The 22,657-nt window shown below is 37.6% G+C and overlaps 1 protein-coding gene across 1 annotated transcript in view; it reads right to left on the bottom strand.

Annotated features, from left to right (window-relative positions):
• Thsd7a (thrombospondin type 1 domain containing 7A) overlaps positions 1-22,657 on the bottom strand; it is a 415,052-nt gene that overhangs the window by 88,514 nt on the left and 303,881 nt on the right. Inside the window, 2 exon segments of the mRNA XM_032906937.1 lie at positions 323-557; positions 9,686-9,880. Coding sequence (XP_032762828.1) covers positions 323-557; positions 9,686-9,880 — 430 coding nt within the window.

The raw sequence follows: 22,657 nt of genomic DNA, 5'->3' as shown, positions 1-22,657 counted from the left end.
GTATCCTGTCATTATTGATCAGACAAGCCTAGAGCAAGCACCTCTTTCTTTACCTCAATAGCTTAATAAAAGCAGACTTGCTACAATAGATTTGGAAGTGAGGAACAGATAGAAAGTTTTCTACAGAATTTATGGATGCCAGATACAAGGCCCAGAAGTAGTTACAGCTTTATCAGCAACGAACACTGAAAGCAAACAGATCTTTTTATGAGGAGAGGTATGACAAGCATCAGAAGACACCATTTAATGAAACAAGCAGAGCCCAAACAGCCCTCTGCATGGCTGACCACAGGATTTACCACTGCCATTCTCAAGTCCTTACTTCTTGGGTCCCACTTGGCCCACGTTGACTCGCACGCAGATGACTTTCCGGGTCTGCATGCCCACAGAACATGAGGACTCCCCATTCCATGTTGTGGTTGTATTGAAGGATGACACTGATGTGTCCTCTATACACTGACCCCAGGGACCAGTTTGCCAGTGGTACACAGTGCAAGGATGCTCATTGCAGCTGCGCACCTCTTGCAAAGCACTGCTGTTAGGGCAGCGAATTCCACCTACAAAAATGGACAATGACAACAGATTAGACAATGGAAAGGCAACAGGAACTAAACCATTCTCTTACTTGCTAAGCAGGTAGCTTGGAACCAGCACACTACAAAAAAACCAAATTATTTTTTTTCAAGATCTAGCTTAAAATACAAAGCATACAGTGTACATACTAGATATTCAAGATAATTTAGGACCTTAAGGAGAAGCCATCGTTCTTCAGAGAAACCCAGCATCAGGTGCAAGGAAGCCCACACTATTGCTAACCATCAGAGACAGACAACTTCCTGCTGTGGATACGAATCTCTGACTGTGTTTGCAAGTACCATCTTCTAAACTGAATGTCTTCATCCAGGGTTTCCAATACTGCTTACTTGAATGTATTAGAGTTTCCGTGATAGCAAGTGAGTCTGTTAAAATTGGGTAACAGCTTAGGATCTTCTGGAGTATTACTGAAAAAGCGATAGGGTTAGTAATATTTGTTCAACTTTACGATGTCATTGGGTGTGCAGTGTCCCCTTATTTTATGTGTTCCAATAAAAACCAAATGGTCTAAAATTAAATTATTAAACAATACTTTCCGTTTAGCTCTAATTTTTTATATTTATTTAAACAGCTTTCTATGTCTTAAGTCCATGTTTGTTTTTGTATTATGCTTTTGCAAACGTTACCAGAAAAATAGTTTTAAACTTCTCTATTCAAAGTTCAGATCTTTTCAGTCAGTTTGAACTCATTCACATTAAAATCTGTATTCTTTATTATATCATCATTTGTGACATCAAAGGTATTGGTGATAGGAGATATTTTTAATTAAAATTATTACATTTATTTGTGTGAGCGCATGGATAAGTGCATTGGTAGGGACATGCACATGCCATGGGATGTGGATAGGTCAAAGAAAACCTGAAAAGTCAGTTCTCTTTTTCCACCATGTGGGTCCCAGATTAAACTCAGGTCATGAGACTTGGGGGCAAGTACCTTTACCTACTTAGCCATCTTACATGTCTAACACAGTATTTTATAAAAATTTGTCCAAGGTCCTGGAGAGATATTTCAGCCATTAAGAGCATATACTGGTATTGGAGAAGATCCGAATTTGGTTCTCAGTCCCTATAATCAAGCAGCTCACACCTGAGTATAATTCAGATGCAGGGAATCCAGTGTCTTAGGATAGACATCACTTGCATGCAAACCACCTGTCCAAGCCCATACATATAACACATGCAAAAGATGTCCATTGCAATTGACAGAATTCTCCTCCAGTACAATAAACCTTCCTGTAGATTTTGATGCTGTTACATTCGTTTCCTGTTAGTCCTGGGGGAAGGGACCCATGACCTTCTCCACATGCTAGGCAAGGCTTCTATCATGGAGACACATCTCTAGTCCTGTTGGATTCTTAACGGCACCACAAGGTATATTAAAAGTCTTAATCAAATAACTAGCATTGCCTTTGTCTAGAGTGTCATTGAGCTGGTTTTGATCGTCTCCTCTTTGGCATATCTGAGACTTATGTATAGCCAGTACAGCAATGCTCACGATCACTTGCAAGTACATCATAACTTTTGCTTAGCTGCTGCGTTTCAAGAATGCAGTTAAGGTACAGAAAAATGATGCTGAGGATGTTAAAGCTAAGGTAGACAGACACATCTTTAATTAGTTGACCTTGGTGTAAAGGTTAACATTCTGGATTCATTTAGGTGCCATGCCTACTGCATGAACTCAAGAGGTGGATTCTCAATTTGAATTTACAACTGTCACGTGAATAAAAATTACTGGGTGTTTAAACCCAAGCATGTGAAATGATGTGATCATTGCATTAATAAGAAATTTAGGAAGGTAATGTATTCTTTTAACTAATTATGAAAATAGGAAGAGATGTATTGTTAAAGGCATGGATTAGAGAATGTCATGACTCCCTTTATTGATGATTTGATTCTAGCAGCAATACCAGAGATGCCCTCCAGGGATGACAGAGCTAAATTTGCAGACTTCCTTCTGATCAGCGGTTTAATCAATTGGCAGTTTGTTAATAACAATTTAGAGCCATTTATACATTGTTGAATATGGCTCCAACATCAGACTAGCCTGTCCTGAATATTTTCATTAGTGTCCCTGCTTCCTGAAGGTGAAGACATCTGTCACACTTCATACGCTGTCTGCTATCATACAGCTGGGTGACCCTAGCCCAGGAGTTGAATACACTGAATTCTAAACCATGCTAATTGGATTGGGGAGAAATAAGTCAGTATGCCTAGAGATCCTTCCTCCGGGTGCTGAATGTATTTAACATTAACAAATGCACCTAATCATACACACATTGTTATATGCTATATTATTATATATAATATACTCTATATGATTATATACAATTATTCAACAGTTCCTTTATATGTAATAGTAAAATTGCTGATCAAACATTAAATTTCTGTACCTACACTGTTTTCATTGTGAGAATAAGTACCCTGTTGAAACCGATTTTAAAGCTCTGAATTGCTTTTGACACTTGAATTGACTGGTTGACTTTGGAGGAAAAATGATAAGAGGAAAAAAAAAAACCCAACAAACTTCTACACCATCAGCATAACATGTCGAGAAACTGCAAGATAGCTGTTAAGTTTATAGACATAAAGGCTATTTATTTTCTCTCCCTAATCCACATTAAAGCCACATCAGCAGTTTGAATCTGATGTAGGATCCTCGCACAGACAGGCCCCAGTGTGGTCTTAATTATTACAATATTGCAAGTTTGAAAATATAATTTGGAGAAGCAGTCATTGTAGCATCACTGTGTTGTTTGGAGAACAATTTTATGTTAGAAAAGTTGATAAATATAATGTTGAAAATATCTATTATTTATGGGAAGATGTAATATTCCCTTTGGGAGCATTTCCATAGCTATAAAGAAATTATAAAATATGAACTATGAAAAAATTAGTTATAAGTGTGAAAATGTCCTCTTACATGTAAACTGCTTTACACTAAAACTGCTACTTAGATCTTCTGTCATTGTGTCAATGGGAAAGGCTTTACTGAACATGAAAGAAATTCCATTATATAAATAAATCTTCAGAAGCTGAGGTGGGAGGAACTGTGAGAGGCAAAGTTTGAGAAAAAAATTTATTTTTAATAAAAGGAAAGAAAGAAACTTTTGTGTTCATATAAATGTGCCAGCTATTAATAGAACTGCTATATTAAAATGAGATGCATTGGGCTAGGGAGACGACTCCACAGATGTGGATACTTTGTTAATGTGAGGCCTTGAATTCAAATTACAGAACTGATATTATATACTGTGCTTGGCTGCATGATTCAGCAACTTCAGCACTGTGAGGCAAGAAACAGAGACAAGAGGGTGGCTAGGGCTGGCTGCCTGGCCACCAGCCCAGCCCCAGCTTTATCAAGAGACCATCTCAAGAGGAGGGCAACCCTGTAGAAGGGCAAGCCTGTAGGAGGACCAGCAGTCTCGATTAACCTGGATCTCTTAGACACTGGATCACCAACCGGACAGCATACACCAGCTGAGATGAGGACCCCAACACATATACACAGAGGGCTCCAGGGTCTGGGTTCAGTCAGAGAAGATGCACCTAACCCTCAAGAGACTGGAGGCCTCAGGAAGTTTAGAGGTCTGGTGGGAGGGGCATCCTTGTGGAGACAGGGAGGGGGAAATGGAGGGAGAGTGGGGAGGAGGTATGGGATGCGGAACCCTCGGAGTGTGGACCAGGAGGGGAATAAATCTGGAGTGTAAAAATAAATAAATAAATAATAAAAAGTATTAAAAACAGTGATAATGTAGGAGACCTGACATCCTCTTTACGTCTCCATGTACATGTACAACCTCTCTCTCTCTCTCTCTCTCTCTCTCTCTCTCTCTCTCTCTCTCTCTCTCACACACACACACACACACACACACACACACACACACACACACACACACACACACGGAAAACATCAAATTATGTGCAAATATCTTTGTATACACACCACACACATATGCTGTATATGTACAGAAAAAAATCAGAATATATTAAGTAAAACATAACTGTTCCTACCCACATCACTCTTGCAAAAGCTTTCTTATAATGCATGTTGTCAGAGTCATGGGGTTGCTGTTTCTGGTACTGATGTATTTACAACTGATATGATAAATTTTAAAAGAGTCCTATTCAATATGGTAATGGGATATTTATATATGGAGTGTAATGTACAATATTTAAGTGTGGTGTTTCTTAGGACACCAGAAAGATTAGAAACAGTTCACCACAGTCAAGGATTCTGTGATGGATGAGGAAAAGAAGTAGGAGGGGTAGAGTGAGTGAGCTAAACATACACATGAGGAAAATTCTATGTGGAACATCAGAATTATGTTAAGATGTATGTGATATGATAAAGATAGAAAGAAGTAAGAATCATTGTGTTTTAGTGACTTAAAAAATCTGGAAGAAGGAGGCATTTGATGAACTAAGAAGAGCTAGAAATGTAAAAGCAAAGTTTCTGAGGTAAGAAAGAAGAGATCATTTTGTCTAAGCAAAAGTAAAAACAAATGTAAAAGAATTCACCCAGATATGACCTTGGGAAGGTGATGCTGACATGTTAGTCAGAGTGTAGTATTCATATGAGAAAGTAAATGGATTCAATGTAAGGAAAGGGATGGGGTATATGATAGAAAGAAGTGACATCTGTGCTCCTACTGTCACCTGCCTTTGCAGCCAAAGCCCTCTCTTGGCAGACCACTGCTGAGATCAAGATGTCCACAGCACACCTTAAGAGAACTGAATCCTAAAGAGCGTTAGCAGAAATATGAAGAAGTGTTCTTATTGTGCAGCTTTCTCATGCCCTCTGAAGCAAGAGGATGGGGAAGTGCTACCATCTACATAGACATCAACTAGCATTCATATCTACACATATCCCGGATCTGTGGTTTTTTAACTCTCTAAGAAACACAGCTGCTCTGTGGCTCTAATAATCAAAATCACTAAACTGTAAAGCATGAACATATTACAGTTCAGAAAATAGAACTGTTACTTCTTTCAAGTTTTTGACTATAAAATATGATTTCCGAGAGCTCCTAATTATTTGAGAAAATTGGCATAATTCTGTTTCAATCTGCATCTATTCTCTGCATATAACAGATATAAAGGCACACTGACATTCGGGTAAGGAAGTTATATCAGGTCATTTTGAACTTTGCAAACAAATATTTTCTCACTTTTCACTCATTGAGAATACATGTGCATCATTTTTAGTTTTAGAAATGAAGTGTGTTGAAGTTTTAATTAAATAGAAAAAATCTGACCCCTGAAAGGTCTCATGTCCCTTCTTATGTGTGTATACATATGTGTGTATGTATTCATATGTGTGCAGGTGCATGTATGTGTAGAAGCCAGGGGTCAACACCACGTTCTAGTCTTCCAGAGCAGTCTACCTTGTGTTTGTGACAAGCTCTTGCTGAGACTGATGCTCAATGCTTAGGCGATGCTGGCCATTTAGTAGGCCATGGATACCCATCTGTCTCTGCTGCCCTAGCTCTGGAAATACCGGCATACTCCGCAATGCCTAGATTCTGTTGCATGAGTGTTGGGAATGTCCCTCATCTTTGCACGACAAACACTTTTACTTTTCCACTGAGCTCTCCTTAGCAACCTGGCTTAAGTTAAAGAATTCTAGTAAACTTTTTCCTGTACTCATGACTAGGGGCTTCCAATTGTGATTTGGTTTCCTGATATTTCACTATGAATAATTTTAACACATTCTTGTGTAATGCTGATACTATGTCATATAATGTTATCTAATATTGTATAGTAAAATATATACACGTTATTTTCTTTTAAATTCGTTGGAATTAACTTCATAAATGTAGCACAGAATTAACAATTACTTTCCTTGGCCATTTGTAAGAAGTTGATGAATGAGGGTCAGTACTCTAAACAATTTGGTGTATATTTCCTGTAACGTACCCTCTCTCCCGCCACAATACATAAACACATCTAGTACCCTTAGCCCCATCCAAACTTCCAACTATCCCCAAGTAAGAATTTAACTCAGAATCAAGTATCACTTTTAGGTATCTTGTTAATAGTTTGTCTCCGCTAATTGGAACTATTTCTTCTCCATTTTCCTAATTTTTATAGACAATTCTGAAGATTTCGTGTTCAGTGTTTTTAATTATATAACAATTTTTGATGCTTTGTAAGATTCCATGCATGCAATTCTGACAAGGAATGCCAGAAGTGATCCCATGTGGTCATTGCAGAACATTGAGGGGATGAGATTTTGAATTGCTTCATTATTCACAATTACTTGCATAACTAGATTAAGCAAGATTTCTTTTTTAAAGGCTTATCTCTTTTTAATTTATATGTGTGTGCCTGTGTGTGTGCTTATCATAGTGTATATTGGTGCCTGTGGGTCCAGGGGGAGTTTCAGTTTCTCTCCAGCTGGAATTATGGTAGTTACTAACTGCCAAACTGTCTCTCCAGTTCCCCTTACTACAGCAGGATTCCCTCAAGATGAGACACCAGGAGATGGGACTCCCTCTCCCTAAGTGGAAGCAATTACTCCAGGGCAGAAAGTAGGCTGTCTCATAAATAAAAGCAATCATCTCTGGATGGTGATAGTGGTGGGGCTTCTCCAAATAAGGGCTTTCTCAGAATCTTACCATAGCAGACTGGGATCCTAGTAAACCAGACTAAAGTCTACTCGAGGGTTTAATTATGTGTACCTCTTGACTAGCTACAACTCTTGCCCTATGTAACCTATTTATGCTACCAACCAGAAAGAAATGGCTAACAGTTAGGTCCCTTGTCTTCTTGGCATAGCTACATTTAATAAGTATCCTATATAATCCTTCCCTTTTTCTGAATGTAATGTATTGTAGTTAGCAGGTCATGCTTGATAAGTCTCAAAATATAATTTTCTTCTGAAGGTTTCTATTTTGTTTTGTTGTTTGGATTCCTTGAAGATAAGCTCACCCTCTGGCCTAAAATTTCAGTGAGTTATGGTGATCATAAAATAGAATTAGACATCAACACCTGGGCTGGAAATAGAGCTCAAGGCTGAAGACAAAGCTGTGTCCCTATCCCCAGCATACATGCCTGACTTTTTGCTATATTATGACTGCCACACTTATGCACTCACCCTGCACATAGATGTTCTTAGAAAATTATATAATCTCATATCTAAATACTATGTATTAATTTTGTTTTTCTACAAAATTTTCCATAAAAAACCTGTAACACATTCTAATTTTGGTAGACTAATAAAATACCTATTTGTGTAAAATATCACTGATAAGAAAACATAATTTTAGACTTCTGTACATGTATTTTTCTCAGAAAGAAAATAAAAACCACTCTTAAAAATTAAGTATTGTAACAATTTCATTTCCCATGAAATAAAATGTTATTTTCACACCCAGGAAACAACAGGTACTAAAATCATTTAATTGGCAGATGAGATCTTCATTAAGTGTCTCACCGTCACACTGGTTTTTGTAAATGTCATTGAGAGAGACACAGAGTAAGATGTTCACTTACAGAAATTTCAGTCTGCGTTCTACTTGTTTAGATCCATGCACTTACAGTACACTACCCAAATATCTACAGCTAGCCAGGGTGACTGGCTTCTGATGCAGCTACTAGACTTAATTAAAAATTATGGAAGCCCCACCCTTTCATATTAAGTGGGTGATACGTATCAAATACTAACCATGAATTTCTTCCTTTCAAGACCTTTCAGTGTGAACTGGCTCATCTACAGACATAATGATCTGATGCAGTTTTGCAGACTCAGCAAAATCCTGGCTACGTGGCTCTGGGGTGAAAAGTCACTCATTACTAGTCACAGAGCACACGTCTGCAGAGTATAATGGGTTTACAGGAAGCAGGGTGACCACAGATCTAATTTTAATGGAACCCAAGATGTAATCTGAGCTGATGGAGTTTGAAGTGTGAAGGTAGGATTGTTCTGGAGAATGCAGAAAATTTTTTTCTCTAATGTGTCTATTTTTTAAAGATTTTTAAAAATTTTTTCCTTGCATTATATTTGTAGTGGGAAATACTTGAGGACATTGTAAAAATTAAGAATTTTTACCAAAAAAATTACTTATTATACATTATATGTTGCACTTGCGTATTGAAGTCAAGGTAATTACATAATATTCACAGTTATGTAAAGTAATAGCAAGTATGATTAAATAAGATTAGGAGCCACATCACCAAAACACTTGAAAACAACAACAAAAAGGGGCACAAATGACATACACTCTATCAATTAAAAACAATTAATTTCAAGGATTAATAGGTGTGTATGCTTTCTGTAAAGAGAATTTGTGATCTCTCAGTCCTCAATGTGAATAAAGGTCATTTAGTGTGGGGTGTTGCAGTGCCACAAGTACACTGCTGAAAGGAGGTGTGCCCTGGTAGGAAAGAATGTGGCTCCTGTGTTCTTCCCCTTCCTCTCTTACTTTGCAGAAAGACAAGAGTGTGACATTGTCTCACGAAGTCATGCAGAGGACGGATTAGCATTTGCATTAGTCACCTCAGAGGAGACTACTGTCTGTAGTTCTTGGAAATAAAGCTTACAGGTGAGTGTGATCTGTGACAAACATGCCTTACACCTTTAGGATGAATTCAAGCTGGAGTCGTGTGGATCTCAGAGCCTGTGCTCAAGAATACAGATGGTAGAAAACGTACACAGTGTCAGACAAGCAATAGATTGCATGCTAAAAGTTAAAATGACTTTCTTATTGCACATAAATGGTAATTTTATGAGACATTATACTGTCAAAGGAAAAAAACAACTAGTGGAATAGATAAAAAACAATGAAATGTTTGGATTTTTTTGAACCCATTTCTCAGTGTTTTGGGTTTTCTTTGTTTTTCCTTTGTACACAACTGGTAAAAGGGGGAAAAAGAAAATGCTTAAAAAAAAAAAACCTTTGTCCTCTATTAAAGATCCATTTTCAAGATTAATTTTTAATAATAGAACCAAATCACATAGAGAGGTATTAAATGTCATTCACTGCTGGATTTCTGTCAACTCATTTTCATAAAATGTTATCTTCTACAGGCTACCCATGGAAAATGGCCATATGTTTCCAGAAAACAGTCACATCTGAGGATGGAGTCCTTACCTTCTTCTCCTGCATAGGCCAGAATGGACCGAGCTCGGATTTGTTTTCCTTCTGTGGTTTTCCCAGAGCAGGTGTGTGAACAGGAGGACCACGTGGACCATGCACTGAGCACACAGTCCTTCGGGCATGGGGCATCACAGGCCACAGGGATAGGAAAGATTGCATCCCGGCATAGCTGTCTGTCCACTTCTTCTCCTGGGAAACACATGACCACCAACAGTTTATCTTTATTAAGCCTACTTACATGAATGATTGAAAAAAAGCAGGTGTCCAGTAAAATTAGACTACTTCCCATTAACTCTTAATTAAAAAATGAAATGAAAAGAAGGCATGGTTGTCATAGTGAAATGTTAAAGGTATAGAAAAGTGTAAACATAAAAACAGACACATAAATGCCCAAATAAATGATTTTTTTTAAAATTTTCAGAAGCATGGACATAGAAGTCAATATGATTATTGAAATTATAGTACCTTCCCACAAGTGAGTTTTATAATTATAATATTAATGTGCAATGAAGAACATCATGAAATTATGTTGACCTTCTGATTTCCTGCTCAGTTCTGAACTATGATTTACAAACAGTGGTAGAAGGCTACATACTATGTGTCAATGTTTTGTGATCCAACTCACAGATATGTCTACAAATGCTTTTGAGTCTGCCGGTGTTCTCTTTTTGGGAAATTACTTTTTCGATTGGAAGTGGCTAGGAAGTGTAAATGATAGAATACAATCACCATACCTTGCTTAAGATGGCCATACAGGGAGAGGGGAGAATGGAGATAAGACAGAGAATGAGCAAAAGTAAGAAGGTGCATCAAACTGCCTCAAAGTCATCGGCAGTCTCTGTGGGTGTTCAGGTAAAGAGCTACTTGCTTTACAGTACAAAAAAATTTTCTCTCTTGCAGGGAAGAGAGAGGCAAAGATTAAAACAGAGACTGAAGGAACACCCATTCAGAGCCTGCCCCACATGTGGCCCATACATACACAGCCACCCAATTAGACAAGATGGATGAAGCAAAGAAGTGCAGACCGATAGGAGCCGGATGCAGATGCTCCTGAGAGACACAGCCAGAATACAGCAAATACAGAGGCGAATGCCAGCAGCAAACCACTGAACTGAGAATAGGACCCCGTTGAAGGAATCAGAGAAAGAACTGGAAGAGCTTGAAGGGGGAGATATGTACAACAATGCCAAGCAACCAGAGCTTCCAGGGACTAAGCCACTACCTAAAGACTATACATGGACTGACCCTGGACTCTGACCTCATAGGTAGCAATGAATATCCTAGTAAGAGCACCAGTGGAAGGAGAAGCCCTGGGTCCTGCTAAGACTGAACCCCCCAGTGAACTAGACTGTTGGGGGGAGGGCGGCAATGGGGGGAGGGTGGGAAGGGGAACACCCATAAGGAAGGGGAGGGGGGAGGGGGATGTTTGCCCGGAAACTGGGAAAGGAAATAACACTCGAAATGTATATAAGAAATATTCAAGTTAATAAAAAAAAATACTCTCTCTTTTTGTCCCCCCATATTTATGTCTTATTGAAAAACTGACATCTGTCATTTGGATAGGAAATATTCCCACAGGCTTATGATTGAATGATTAATCCCCAGCAGGGGAGCTACTTTAGGAAATGGTATCTGGATCGAGGAACTGTGTGACCTGGGGAGGGGGATGTCTTATGAGCTGTAAGGTCTCTGCGGTTCTTCTCTGTTTCCTGTCCACTATGAAGTGGAAAGCCCCTTTCTCCTTGTGACATGGTATTTAGTCTCATCTTCTGCCCCGAATCAGTGGAACCAAGGAGCATAGAGTTCAATCACTAACACTGTGAACCCAAAGAATTAATTCTGCTCTTCAAGACCTTTTGTTACATGTTTTATACACATGGATGAGACAAGTTACTAACACAATGTTTATTTAACATTTGATAAATGAAATGAGATGAGAAAAGGCTGGAGAAAAGGAAAATATTACTGCTAATAAAGAACAAAGGAAGCAAGGAAACTGAAAAACAATGGGGTAAAAGGAGAAGAGGATACAAGTTTGGACTCTGACTTGATTACAAACTGTGATCCTGAGTTAGGAATGTTTCTGTCATTTGCCATAGACTCTACTGGCAATCCAAATCAATTTATAAAAATCATATCTGTTGCATTAGACCTCGAGGGAGGGAAGGTTACTGACCAGACCACTCTTGACAACTATTATGCAAACAGATCCAAGCTAATTTTCTCTAGTTGAAAATAAGGAGTGCTGTTATACTGCACACTCTTTCAGTCACATATTTGAAAAACAAGACAGAAAATCAGAAGTCAATTAAAAATGTGCTAACATTTTAATAACTACTACTTCAAATGGCATTTATGTGTTAATAGCCACTAGTATATAAGGTCTTCAATCATTGGACTTCTTCACTAGTAGGAGAGGTCCATTAAAATTACAACTGACGAAACAGGCTCATTCTGCCTTTATGACTCTGATTTCAGAAATACTGCTATTACTAGCTGTGGAGTTCGACATATATCCCACTAGACAATATGGTTAATAGATATGTTGGCAGTAAGTAGGCTCAAAAATCATTATTTTGAATAAGGCAGTTAATATTTTATAATTTATAAGGGAGCAATAATAATGGCTCCCTTTTTTTCTGTTAAACTGAGCTTTTCTTAGATTGAGGGGGCATTTTTTTTATTGTAACATCTCTCTGTTTACTTTCCCCTCTATTTTTTCTAATGTCCTATAGAATGACAGAAAACTTTGAAACAGAAGCTGATAGTGTGATAATTTTATATCTTATCTAATAGTTTCCAATCATTCTCACTCAGAAAAATATAATTTGCAGCAATTTGGTGTTTGTGTCAATAATACTATTACAATGGGTGCCCTGGCTTGAGGGACAGGTTTCTGTTTGCTAGAGTATAAACGAAAGGGGTCAACAAAATGTCCCTTCTCATGTGTCACGTTGATCTTACCTTGTATCAGCCAGTATACTCATCATGATTTTTTTAGGGAGGGTTTTTGAAAAATTTTTCTCCTCTAAATATATTATTCTACCCAAACAGCATAACTTTTTCTTTGTTGGCACGATAATAATCATTGCAATTTCTGAGACTCCCTGATGATATCCAGCACTTTCTTCTGCTTTGCCAGGTAATCAGTTATCTTACCTCTTGGGCATCGCTGTCTCACATTCATAATGAAGCTTTTGTGTGAATAGTTTGAAGATTTCATGCTTACATGTAATGTGTTTTCATAAACATCACTTATTCCCTCTTCCAAGACTCCTTTCCTATGTCAGTCACCACCACCTTTTCCTCCCAACTTCATGTGTGTCACTGTTTACAATGAGTGAGTCTAGTGATTTCAGAATGTAGGGCCAACTACTGAAGCATGAGTAGCCTATCGGGAACCAAGTCATTCGAAGAAAACTGACTCTCACCTGGCAACCAGCACTTGCAAAAAGCTTCTCAGCTATGGGTGGAACACTATGATCGGCTCTCTCATCTGTGTGGACACTCGTGCTGTATTGATTCTATGCAGGACATATGTATGCAGTCATAGCCTCTGGGGAATACTGAAGTCTTAAGCTCCATTATGGATTTGATTTAATGCCACCTGTATCAAGTTAATCTGGTCCCCAAAATTGCACGAGAATCTGTACATTCAATGTTGGAAATTGAAGGAACCCTGCCCCAGTTGGTTTTGATTGGAAAATAAAATTGCCGGGGACCAATGACTGGGCGGGAAGACAGAGGTAGGACTTTTAGAATTCCCAGGCAAGGAACAGAGGTAGCAAAAGGAGAGATAGCTGCTATGTTTGGAAAGGAAGAGAGACACCAGGCCTGAAAGCACAGAAGTCAAAGAGAGACCCATCATGTAGGTGCCAGAGACTGCAGCTGATGGGGGTTGTAGGTCTGGGTCAGAGGCAGCAAAGATGGAATATAGATTTTAGTAAGTAATAACTCGGGAATATCAGAGAAGAGTACACACTACCCACAAGGAGGTTAGGAAATGGCTCAGCCATTGGGTTATTTAAGGCATATCCAAATATAAAGCGCTCTCTCTCTCTCTCTCTCTCTCTCTCTCTCTCTCTCTCTCTCTCTCTGTGTGTGTGTGTGTGTGTGTGTGTGTGTGTGTGTGTGTGTGTGTGTGTGTGTGTGTGTGTGTGTGTGTGTGTTTATGTCTGTGTTTCAGGAATCCAGAACATTGGGGCAGGTAGCAAGAAGCACACTGCTACCAGGAAAACATTATTTGGGTTCAACTACCCTAGTCACAATAGTTATTTTCTTCTTTCTCTTTATAAACAGAGCTCACTGCAAGGACTTTGCAATTTCTTTTTACTTCTGTGATAGTGTGAATGAAAATATATCCCACTGTCTCAGACATTGGAGAATTATTACTGACGGTGCTATTCGGGAAGTTTAGGAGGTGTGGTCTTGCTACAGGAATCACATCACTTGGGACAGGCTTTGAGATTTTAAAGATTCACACCATTTGTGGTTTTCTCTCTCTGCTGCATGCTTAAGGGTTAAAAATGAGCCTTCAGGTACCTGTGTCTGCCACCATGCTCTTTTTCTATCCTCATGGACTGTAACACACCAGAACTATAAGGATAAATAAACTTTCTGTTTTTATAAATTGCCTTGGTCATGGTGTTTTTTACAGCAATAGAAGTAACTAGCACTATTTTGTATGAAAAAATTTGTTTGTTTTTGCGGAGGATAACTGCCAAACTACAGCCTTCAATTTAATTTTTTCTTAAAGCAGTTTTCATTGACCATATACATTCATAATAATTGGCATATTTTTATCATGATTTTAATCACTGCAAAAGCCTACTGCAACATAGCCCTTTTACAATTAAATAATGCCATAATCTTTATCACTTACTAACAGTCATTTTGTATTTGTGTGTGTATGTCATGGTATGGGTATGGGTGAGGAGGAAAAATATCTTGTTGGAGCAGGCTTTCCCATTCTACTATGTGGATCTTGGGGTTCTAAATTCAAGTCTTTAAGCTTAAGTCATTAAGTGATTCACTTTGAAGAATATAGTGGATTTTTAATTCAGTAACATAGCTGCTCTGACAAGGGACTACATCTAAACTCCTAGGTCTCTGTGATCCAGATGGAATAAAGACATACCCTTAGTAAATACTTTTAAGGCAAAATTAGTTTATAGAAGGAAAAAAAATACATGATTATCTCATTAGATGCTGATTAAATGTTTGACAAAATTTAACACCCCTTCATGGAAAGAGCAGGAATTCAAGGCCCATACCTAATCATAGTAAAAGCCATATACAGCAAACCAGTAGCCAACATCAAAACAAATGAAGAGAAACTTGAAGCAATTTCACTAAAATCAGGGATTAGACAAGGCTGCCCACTCTCCCTACTTATTCAATATAGTACTCAAAGTCCTAGCCAGAGCAATCAGATAACAAAAGGAGGTCAAAGGATACAAATTGGAAAGGAAGAAGTCAAAATACCACTATTTGCAGAGGATATGATAGTACACTTAAGTGATCCCAAAAATTATACCAGAGAACTCCTAAACCTGATAAACAACTTCAGCAAAGTGTCTGGATAAAAAATTAACTTAAACAAATCAATAGCCTTCCTCTACTCAAAGGATAAACAGGCTGAGAAAGAAATTAGGGAAATGACACCCTTCACAATAGTTACAAATAATATAAAATACCTTGGTATAACTCTAACCCAGCAAGTGAATGTCCTGTATAACAAGAACTTCAAGTCTCTGAAGAAAGAAATTGAAGAAGACCTCAGAAGATAGAAACACCTCCCATGCTCATGGATTTGCAGGATTAATATAATAAAAATGGCTATCTTAATGAAAGCAATCTACAGATTCACTGCAATCCCCATCAAAATTCCAATTCAATTCTTCACATAGTTAGGAAGAGCAATTTGCAAATTCATTTGGAATAACAAATATCCCAAGAGAGAGAAAAGTATCATCAACAATAAAAGAACTTCTGGGAGGAATCACCTTCCCTGATCTCAATCTATATTACAGAGCAATTGTGATAAAAATAGCATGGTATTGGTACAGAGACAGGTAGGTAGATTAATGGAATAGAATTGAAGATGCAGAAATGAACCCACACAACTAAAGTCACTTGATCTTTAGCAAAGAAGCTAAAACTATCCAATGGAAAAATGACAGCATTTTAAAAAAATGGTGTTGGTTTAACTAGACATCATCATGTAGAAGAAAGCAAATAGATCTATTCTTATCTCCTCATTACACAGTTCATGTTCAAGTGGATCAAGGACCTCCACATAAAACCAGATACACTGAAACTAATAGACGAGAATGTGGGAAAGAGCCTCAAACACATAGGAACAGGGGAAATTTTCCTGAAGAGAACACCTATGGCTTATGCTCTAAGATCAAGAATTGGCAAATGGGATCCATAAAATTGCAAGGCTTCTGTAAGGCAAAAGACACTGTCCATATTACAAAATGACAACCAACAGATTGGGAAAAGATCTTTACCAATCCTACATCTGATTAAGGGGTAATATTTAATACATATAAAAATTTATACTCTAGAGAATCAGATAATCCTATTTAAAAATGGGAACAGAGCTAAACAAAGAATTTTCAGCTGAGGAATGCTGAATAGTCAAGAAGCGCCTAAAGAAATTGTTGGTTTGATTGCAAGCTGGTACAACCACTCTGAAAATCAGTCTGGAGGTTCCTCAGAAAATTGGACATAGTACTACATCTGAGGACCCTGCTATATCACTCCTGGGCATACACTCAAAAGATGCTCCAACATATAACAAGGACACCTGCTCCACTATGCTCAAAGGAAAAAGATGGAAATAGCCATGTTTGAAAGTGATGTCTAATTGAGGGGCAGACAACTTGACAAAGCAGAGAAAGATTTGTCAGAGTTGGGATATGCCTAACAAGAGCATTGGTAAAAGAAGGCACTTAAGAACTGCAAAAGAAGAGAAAGACAGTTCAGAGCAGTTCACTTCAGTGTAGTTCAGCTGAGTTCAGCAATGCCGTGGAGTTCAGCTGTGTTTGAGTTCAGTCAGTTAAGTTGGAGTGTAGTTGAGTTTGGAGCAGTCGGTTGGGAGTCAGTCAATCAGTAGAGACAGTGCAGTGGCTCACAGCAGTTGAATTGATGGCCGTTTTTGTTAGGAAAGTTTTATAGGGACAGGTTGCAGGTAAAGACCGAATGATACAGAGATCCAGAAGGAGCCAGAAGATTAGAGCAGACTACATGAGCAAGTTTGAGGTCAAACAGAACAATTCAGTCACAAGGAGAAGTGAGTTTAAGTCAGGCAATTTGGAAAGGAATTTGAACCAGAACAGTTGATATGTAGCGGTAACAAACCTTTAAGCTATGAACTAAGTACTGTAAAATATATCCTCTCTTTCTTTTCACCAGAATGCACTTACAACAGACCCTTAGGTAATTTACATGCACACAAAATCTAAGAAATGTTGTACTAGAACTTTCTTATGTCTGATGTCTTCTGGCTTGAGCAGAGTCAGGCTTCCTCTTGAAAGGGCAATTGCATAAATTGAAATTCATACTTCTTAACCCTTGTTTCTTTAGGAGACATCCTTTATACTCCTCTTTCACATGGAAAACATACACAAGTGACAACTGTGCCTTTACAAGTCATTGTTAGATGTTTGTTTTGTGTAACGAATGCTGTATGTATTCACCTCAGCCAATTCTCAGACTAGCATTCAGACACACTAATCAATATCTTTTTAAAACTTATCTTTAAACTTAATTTTTAGTGGCAAATATGAATCCAGGACTTAATATATGCTAAAAACATGCTGTGATATGAAGCTATACTACCAGATCAAATCTTATTTTTTACTTCAAAGGAAATTGAGAATTATCAATCCTTGAGTACTTTTCTCAGCAGAAGTTTCACTAAAGAAGCAGAGATGGTAACCAATATCCCAGTCTCTTGTAATTGTAGCCGATTAAGAACTAAAACACTAAAACAGTTGATAGATGAGCTTTGCCTCTAAAGAAGTCCAGAAAATGGCACTCCTAAGTTATTTCCCAAAAAAGTGATGCCTGGTACTTGCCATACACTGCCACTGAACAAGCAATAATGAACTCGTAAGTGTTGAGAATCATTAAAGTCTTTGTCTTTGTTTTGATGAATGCTTTAACCCAATTTGGCTAATTGGAACCCACAGGAGCTGTGTTCTTTCAAAGCCAAATCCCCAACCTCTAGGGTTAAGTCATGTAGGAATCACTAGTTAAAAAAAAATAAATTAATTAAAAAGAACCAAGGCAAGTAGTAGTAAAATGTATTTGTTTGTAACCAGCAGTGTCATTCCTGAAGCACTTTGTGAGTCCTTGAACTGTCAATTTTCCTTTACCTGTGAGAAGTATGTTGGAAATAAGGTCACATATGAATAGCAAAAATAGAAAACTTCTCTTTCATCATCTTAGAACTTCTTTCTTATTTATGGTGTTTACTTGCTTGGATAAGAACTATTTTGCATGATATAGCTACAGAGATTATTTTGATATAAATATGCACATAACCAAAGATCAGCTTAGTATACACACATCTGGACAAGAAATAGAAAGTTTTGTACTGAGATCTTTGGAAATGCACATTTTTCATCCTTGGGATCCCCTAGCTAGGGCACATTTAGACATTCCCTATGGAACAGCAGTCTTGGAAGCACTGCTTGTCTGAGTTAGGATCCTTTTCATTACAGGTGCTAACGTCTGATGATGCCTCTGTGGCAGATGAAACTGGACACGTTGCCTGTATAAGTCAGTGTATTTGCTTCTCCTTGGTGGGTTTGAAGACAGATTCCTAATGAGATTCTTATAATGACATTAAAGCCAATTCCTATTCTTTGTGTAGCAAATAAACTCATGTATTGAGACAGATTTAACATATAAATACATTAAGAAAGGTGGTTTGCATTTATACAACATTTTTTAATACATCTACAAAGTTGAGAATTTTTAAAGCTTGCAAGCTCATACATTTTTTTAAGGAAATATAGAGAATGAACTAAAATTTAAATTTAGATCATTAACCTATACTTTAGTAATTTAAATGTGTCTGTGTGATCTCATGCAAGGAATTGACCCAATAAATTGAATTGATGAACTTATTAATTTTTGTAAACAAAGATTGAGATGAAAATAATAAAGTTAGTATCTACCCATTTATTTTTTTAAATCATAAGTGATGTTTAGCGTATGATTCATATTGAACAAGATAGAAACTGTAGACAAGATAAAGTGGACAGGAGGGAAGCCATATAGAACTCAGCCCTTGACAAAGACCTATAGGAGGCTGTTAAGCAATGCAGGGATTGGAGAAATAAACTTCCTCATGGATGAGCACAATTGTCCAATACTAAATTTTCAATCAATATCTATATCTATATCTATATCTATATCTATATCTTTATCTATATCTATATCTATATCTATATCTATCTATACATATGTAACATTATACAAACAGAGGAGGTATGTATAAATATATACACATACAAATGTAACAATAGTTTAAAAAACAGAGGCAATGAATTTGAAAGAGAGAAAGGTGGGCTATATGGGAGGGTTTGGAAGGATGAAAGAAAACTGAGAAATGATGTAAGTGTGTTATAATCTCAAAAATAAAAGAAAAAGAATGTTTTTATAATTGAACATTTTATCCTTTTCATAAACCAAAAAAAAAAGTGTACTTTGACATCTTTAGGTACATCTCCAAATCCTTCATGTTCAGTCTGTTTCATGAGCTTCCAAAGTATCTGTTTTATTCTACTGCACTTCTTACCATTAGTAAAATATTTCAGTGTCTGCTTGATGAAATTATGCTCAAAATTAATGATGTTTCCCATGGATATAAAACAAAGGAAGAATTGAAATCCAGCATGGAATTTCTTCCTTTGTTAAAACATGTACCGGAAACTTATTGCATTAATTTTGCAAGGTCTTAAATAAAATATAAAATATTAAAAGTGTTAAAATCAAGACTGCAAATATTAAACTCTAAGCCCAAAATTAACTATATTTAAATATAAAGTATGCACGTGCTAGCACAGCTACCTAAATACCGACTGAATTATTATGATTTGTCTTTTTATTTCTTAAAATTATTTTTTGCATGTATGGTATTTTGTTTACATGTATGCCTGTGTACCACATGCATGCCTAGTACCCATAGACACAGAGGGCTTTTGCTCCACGCACTGGAGTGACACAGTTGTGAGCCAGCATGTGGGAACTGAACCTGGGTTCTCTGACAGAGCAGTGCATGCTATCTTTATGGTCCCAATTCTAATTTATTCTTAATTATAAGTAAATATAGGTTTGGTGTAAATACTTTGGGTTACAGTAGTGTTCTATGTGAAGCATAATACTCAAAATTAAGATCTACCAATAAAAGGAAGCTGTGATGAGAACTGAAATGAGAAACAGGAAAGAGATCCTTTTAGACAGAATAAAACTAGCTACTGATATTAAGCAAAATCTGTGTTGAGTCCCTACTATAATTTTTGAGAATTAGATTTATTCTAGCAGGCCTAGACAAACTCTATGATAACCTTAAGAAAAATCATTATGTTATCTTTTATGTTGTTCAAAAATTGTTATAAAAATCAAATTGACATTGTGAGTATACGAGTTTACATATTTATTTCTTAACCAACAAAAGAAATCTTTTTCAGAAAATTCTTTCATGTAACCTTAAACTTTAAAACCCACTGTAAAATACTGGGTTCAGAATTAGGTGACTGAGGAACTTTTTAAATTGTATATTTGCTCACCTATACCTCAATTTGACTACGAGAACCTTCTATCTAGAAGTTTCTCTAATTCTGCGTCTTTAGATCTGACTGAATCTTTGGTTCAGACATTGACACGTTGGAGTTTCATGGCAAATGCGTGTGAAATGAGAAGACATAGTTCTGAAGTCCTGTCATACATATCTTTTCTAACAGACATACACACTCCCTACTGGTTTCTGTCCCTTTCCAAATTCTGGTTTCACTAGGACCTGGCAAATTAGGCCTTAACATATACTTCCTCAGATTAAACTGCTGCTTTCTTCTAGATTCTAAGTCCCTTAGGACCTTCTTTTGCCAGTTGTGAGAGGACAGAGACCCAGTTCCATACTGCCATCCTCAGTAGACTGAGGAGTTTACCTAGAGTTTAAGACCTTGACTGAAGCTAGAACAGGAGTTGTGACTTCAATATTGAAGGGACATTCAGGATAAACCATTTTCAGAAGCAGGGTTAGATTTGTCAGTGATATTTTAATATTGACCTGAACATGAGAATTAGAGGAAAAATAATGCTCAGAAGAAAAGAAGACACACACACGCACACACACAAACACACACCAAGTGTCTGCGCACTTATTTCAGATCAAATTCCCCTGATTGATTTCATAGCAGTCAAATACAGAATTTTGATAGGGTTTGGAGTTTATCTTATTTCTGGGTGGCTGTAGAGGGGCATGTCTGTAGTTGATCAAGTAAATGTATGGTCTCCATGTATAGGAAAGAAGGTGTCTTTTCTATATAAAGTTTTGTGCAAGCTGCTCTGGTGATGTCTGGGGAAGGGAAGCAGGCTGTACACACAGTCGCTGACTCAAGTTCATTGGTACTGGCTCATTAGTACTTTGATGTAGATATCTCTGTATGAAAGGAATTCTACTTCTATGGCAGCATCCTTCATAGCAAACATTAATTGTGCTGAACTCTTGCTTTTGATTAGGAAATCATACCCTAGATGAGGGATCCTTTGCTTGTCTTTCTAGCTAACCTCACTTGCTGTTTGAGCATTTATTTTAAAACACAACTATGAATTCTTTCTCTCCCTCAGTGAAATCTGTGTGATTCTCCTAGCTGTTTGCTAGTATTGAAACCTGAAATGTATCTTTCTCATAGGGCTGAGAAACATCCTCCCTAAATGTGCGCTGGTGCGCTGGTCTCCCACATCCATGAGATGGGGGTGGGGGGTGTCTAACTTCCTTGTGGGGTGGAGTGCAAATACTGATGGCCCATAGAGCAAAGAGGAACTCAGGAACAGTTCATTCTGAGAGTCAGATTCCATTATCAAAACTCTGCAGGGCTCTCTGGTACCTTCCCATTAGCCCACCCTCACACTTAAAACATTCTTAGTGTTTTGTTTCTGCCAGTTTGACTTCAGCCTCTCCCCACTGTAACTGTATAAAAGATACTTCTTTTTTCCCTTTTTATTCATCTCCCATATATTACATCCCACTGCAGTTTCCCCTCCCTCCCTCCATAAATCTCTCTCCTCCACTTCCCCTTTCATCCAGATCCACCCACTTCCACCTCCCCTCAGATAAGAACAGGCCTCCCAGGGACATCAACCAAACACAGCATAACAAGCTAGAATAAGACCAGGCACATTCTTATATCAAGGTTGGAGGCAGCCCTGTAGGAGGAAAAGGGCCCCGAAGACAAGCAAAAGAGTCAGAGACAGCCCCTGCTTCCACTCTTAGGAATCCCATAAGAACAAGACACAGGACCAAAACATATATGCATGTCAGACCACACAGGCTCTCTGATGTCAGTGACCCATTTGAATCCCAGTCAGTTGATTCTGTGGACTGTGTTTCTTGTGACGTCCTGGATCTCTCTGGAACCTCCAGTTCTTCTCTGTCTTCTGTAGGGCTCCAAAGCCCTGCCTGATATTTGGCTGTGGGACTCTGTATCTGCTCTCAATATTGATACAATTTTTACTTGACAACTTTTTCATGTAATTCATGATAACCAAAATATCTCTAGCTTCCTTTTTATCTAGTTATATACTCACCTGTTGACATTTAAATATCATTAACCAACATAGTTTTCTACAAATATTACATTAATCAATTTCTCTTCCAACTTTGCTTTCTGCCCTCAGTTTCAAACGATGATATCCTCTCTGTCACTTTTCTCAATTTTGTTATTA

This window comes from Rattus rattus, chromosome 6 (assembly GCF_011064425.1).
Source record: "Rattus rattus isolate New Zealand chromosome 6, Rrattus_CSIRO_v1, whole genome shotgun sequence".
NCBI lineage: Eukaryota > Metazoa > Chordata > Mammalia > Rodentia > Muridae > Rattus > Rattus rattus.
This window is presented reverse-complemented; position numbering and strand designations above follow the sequence as displayed.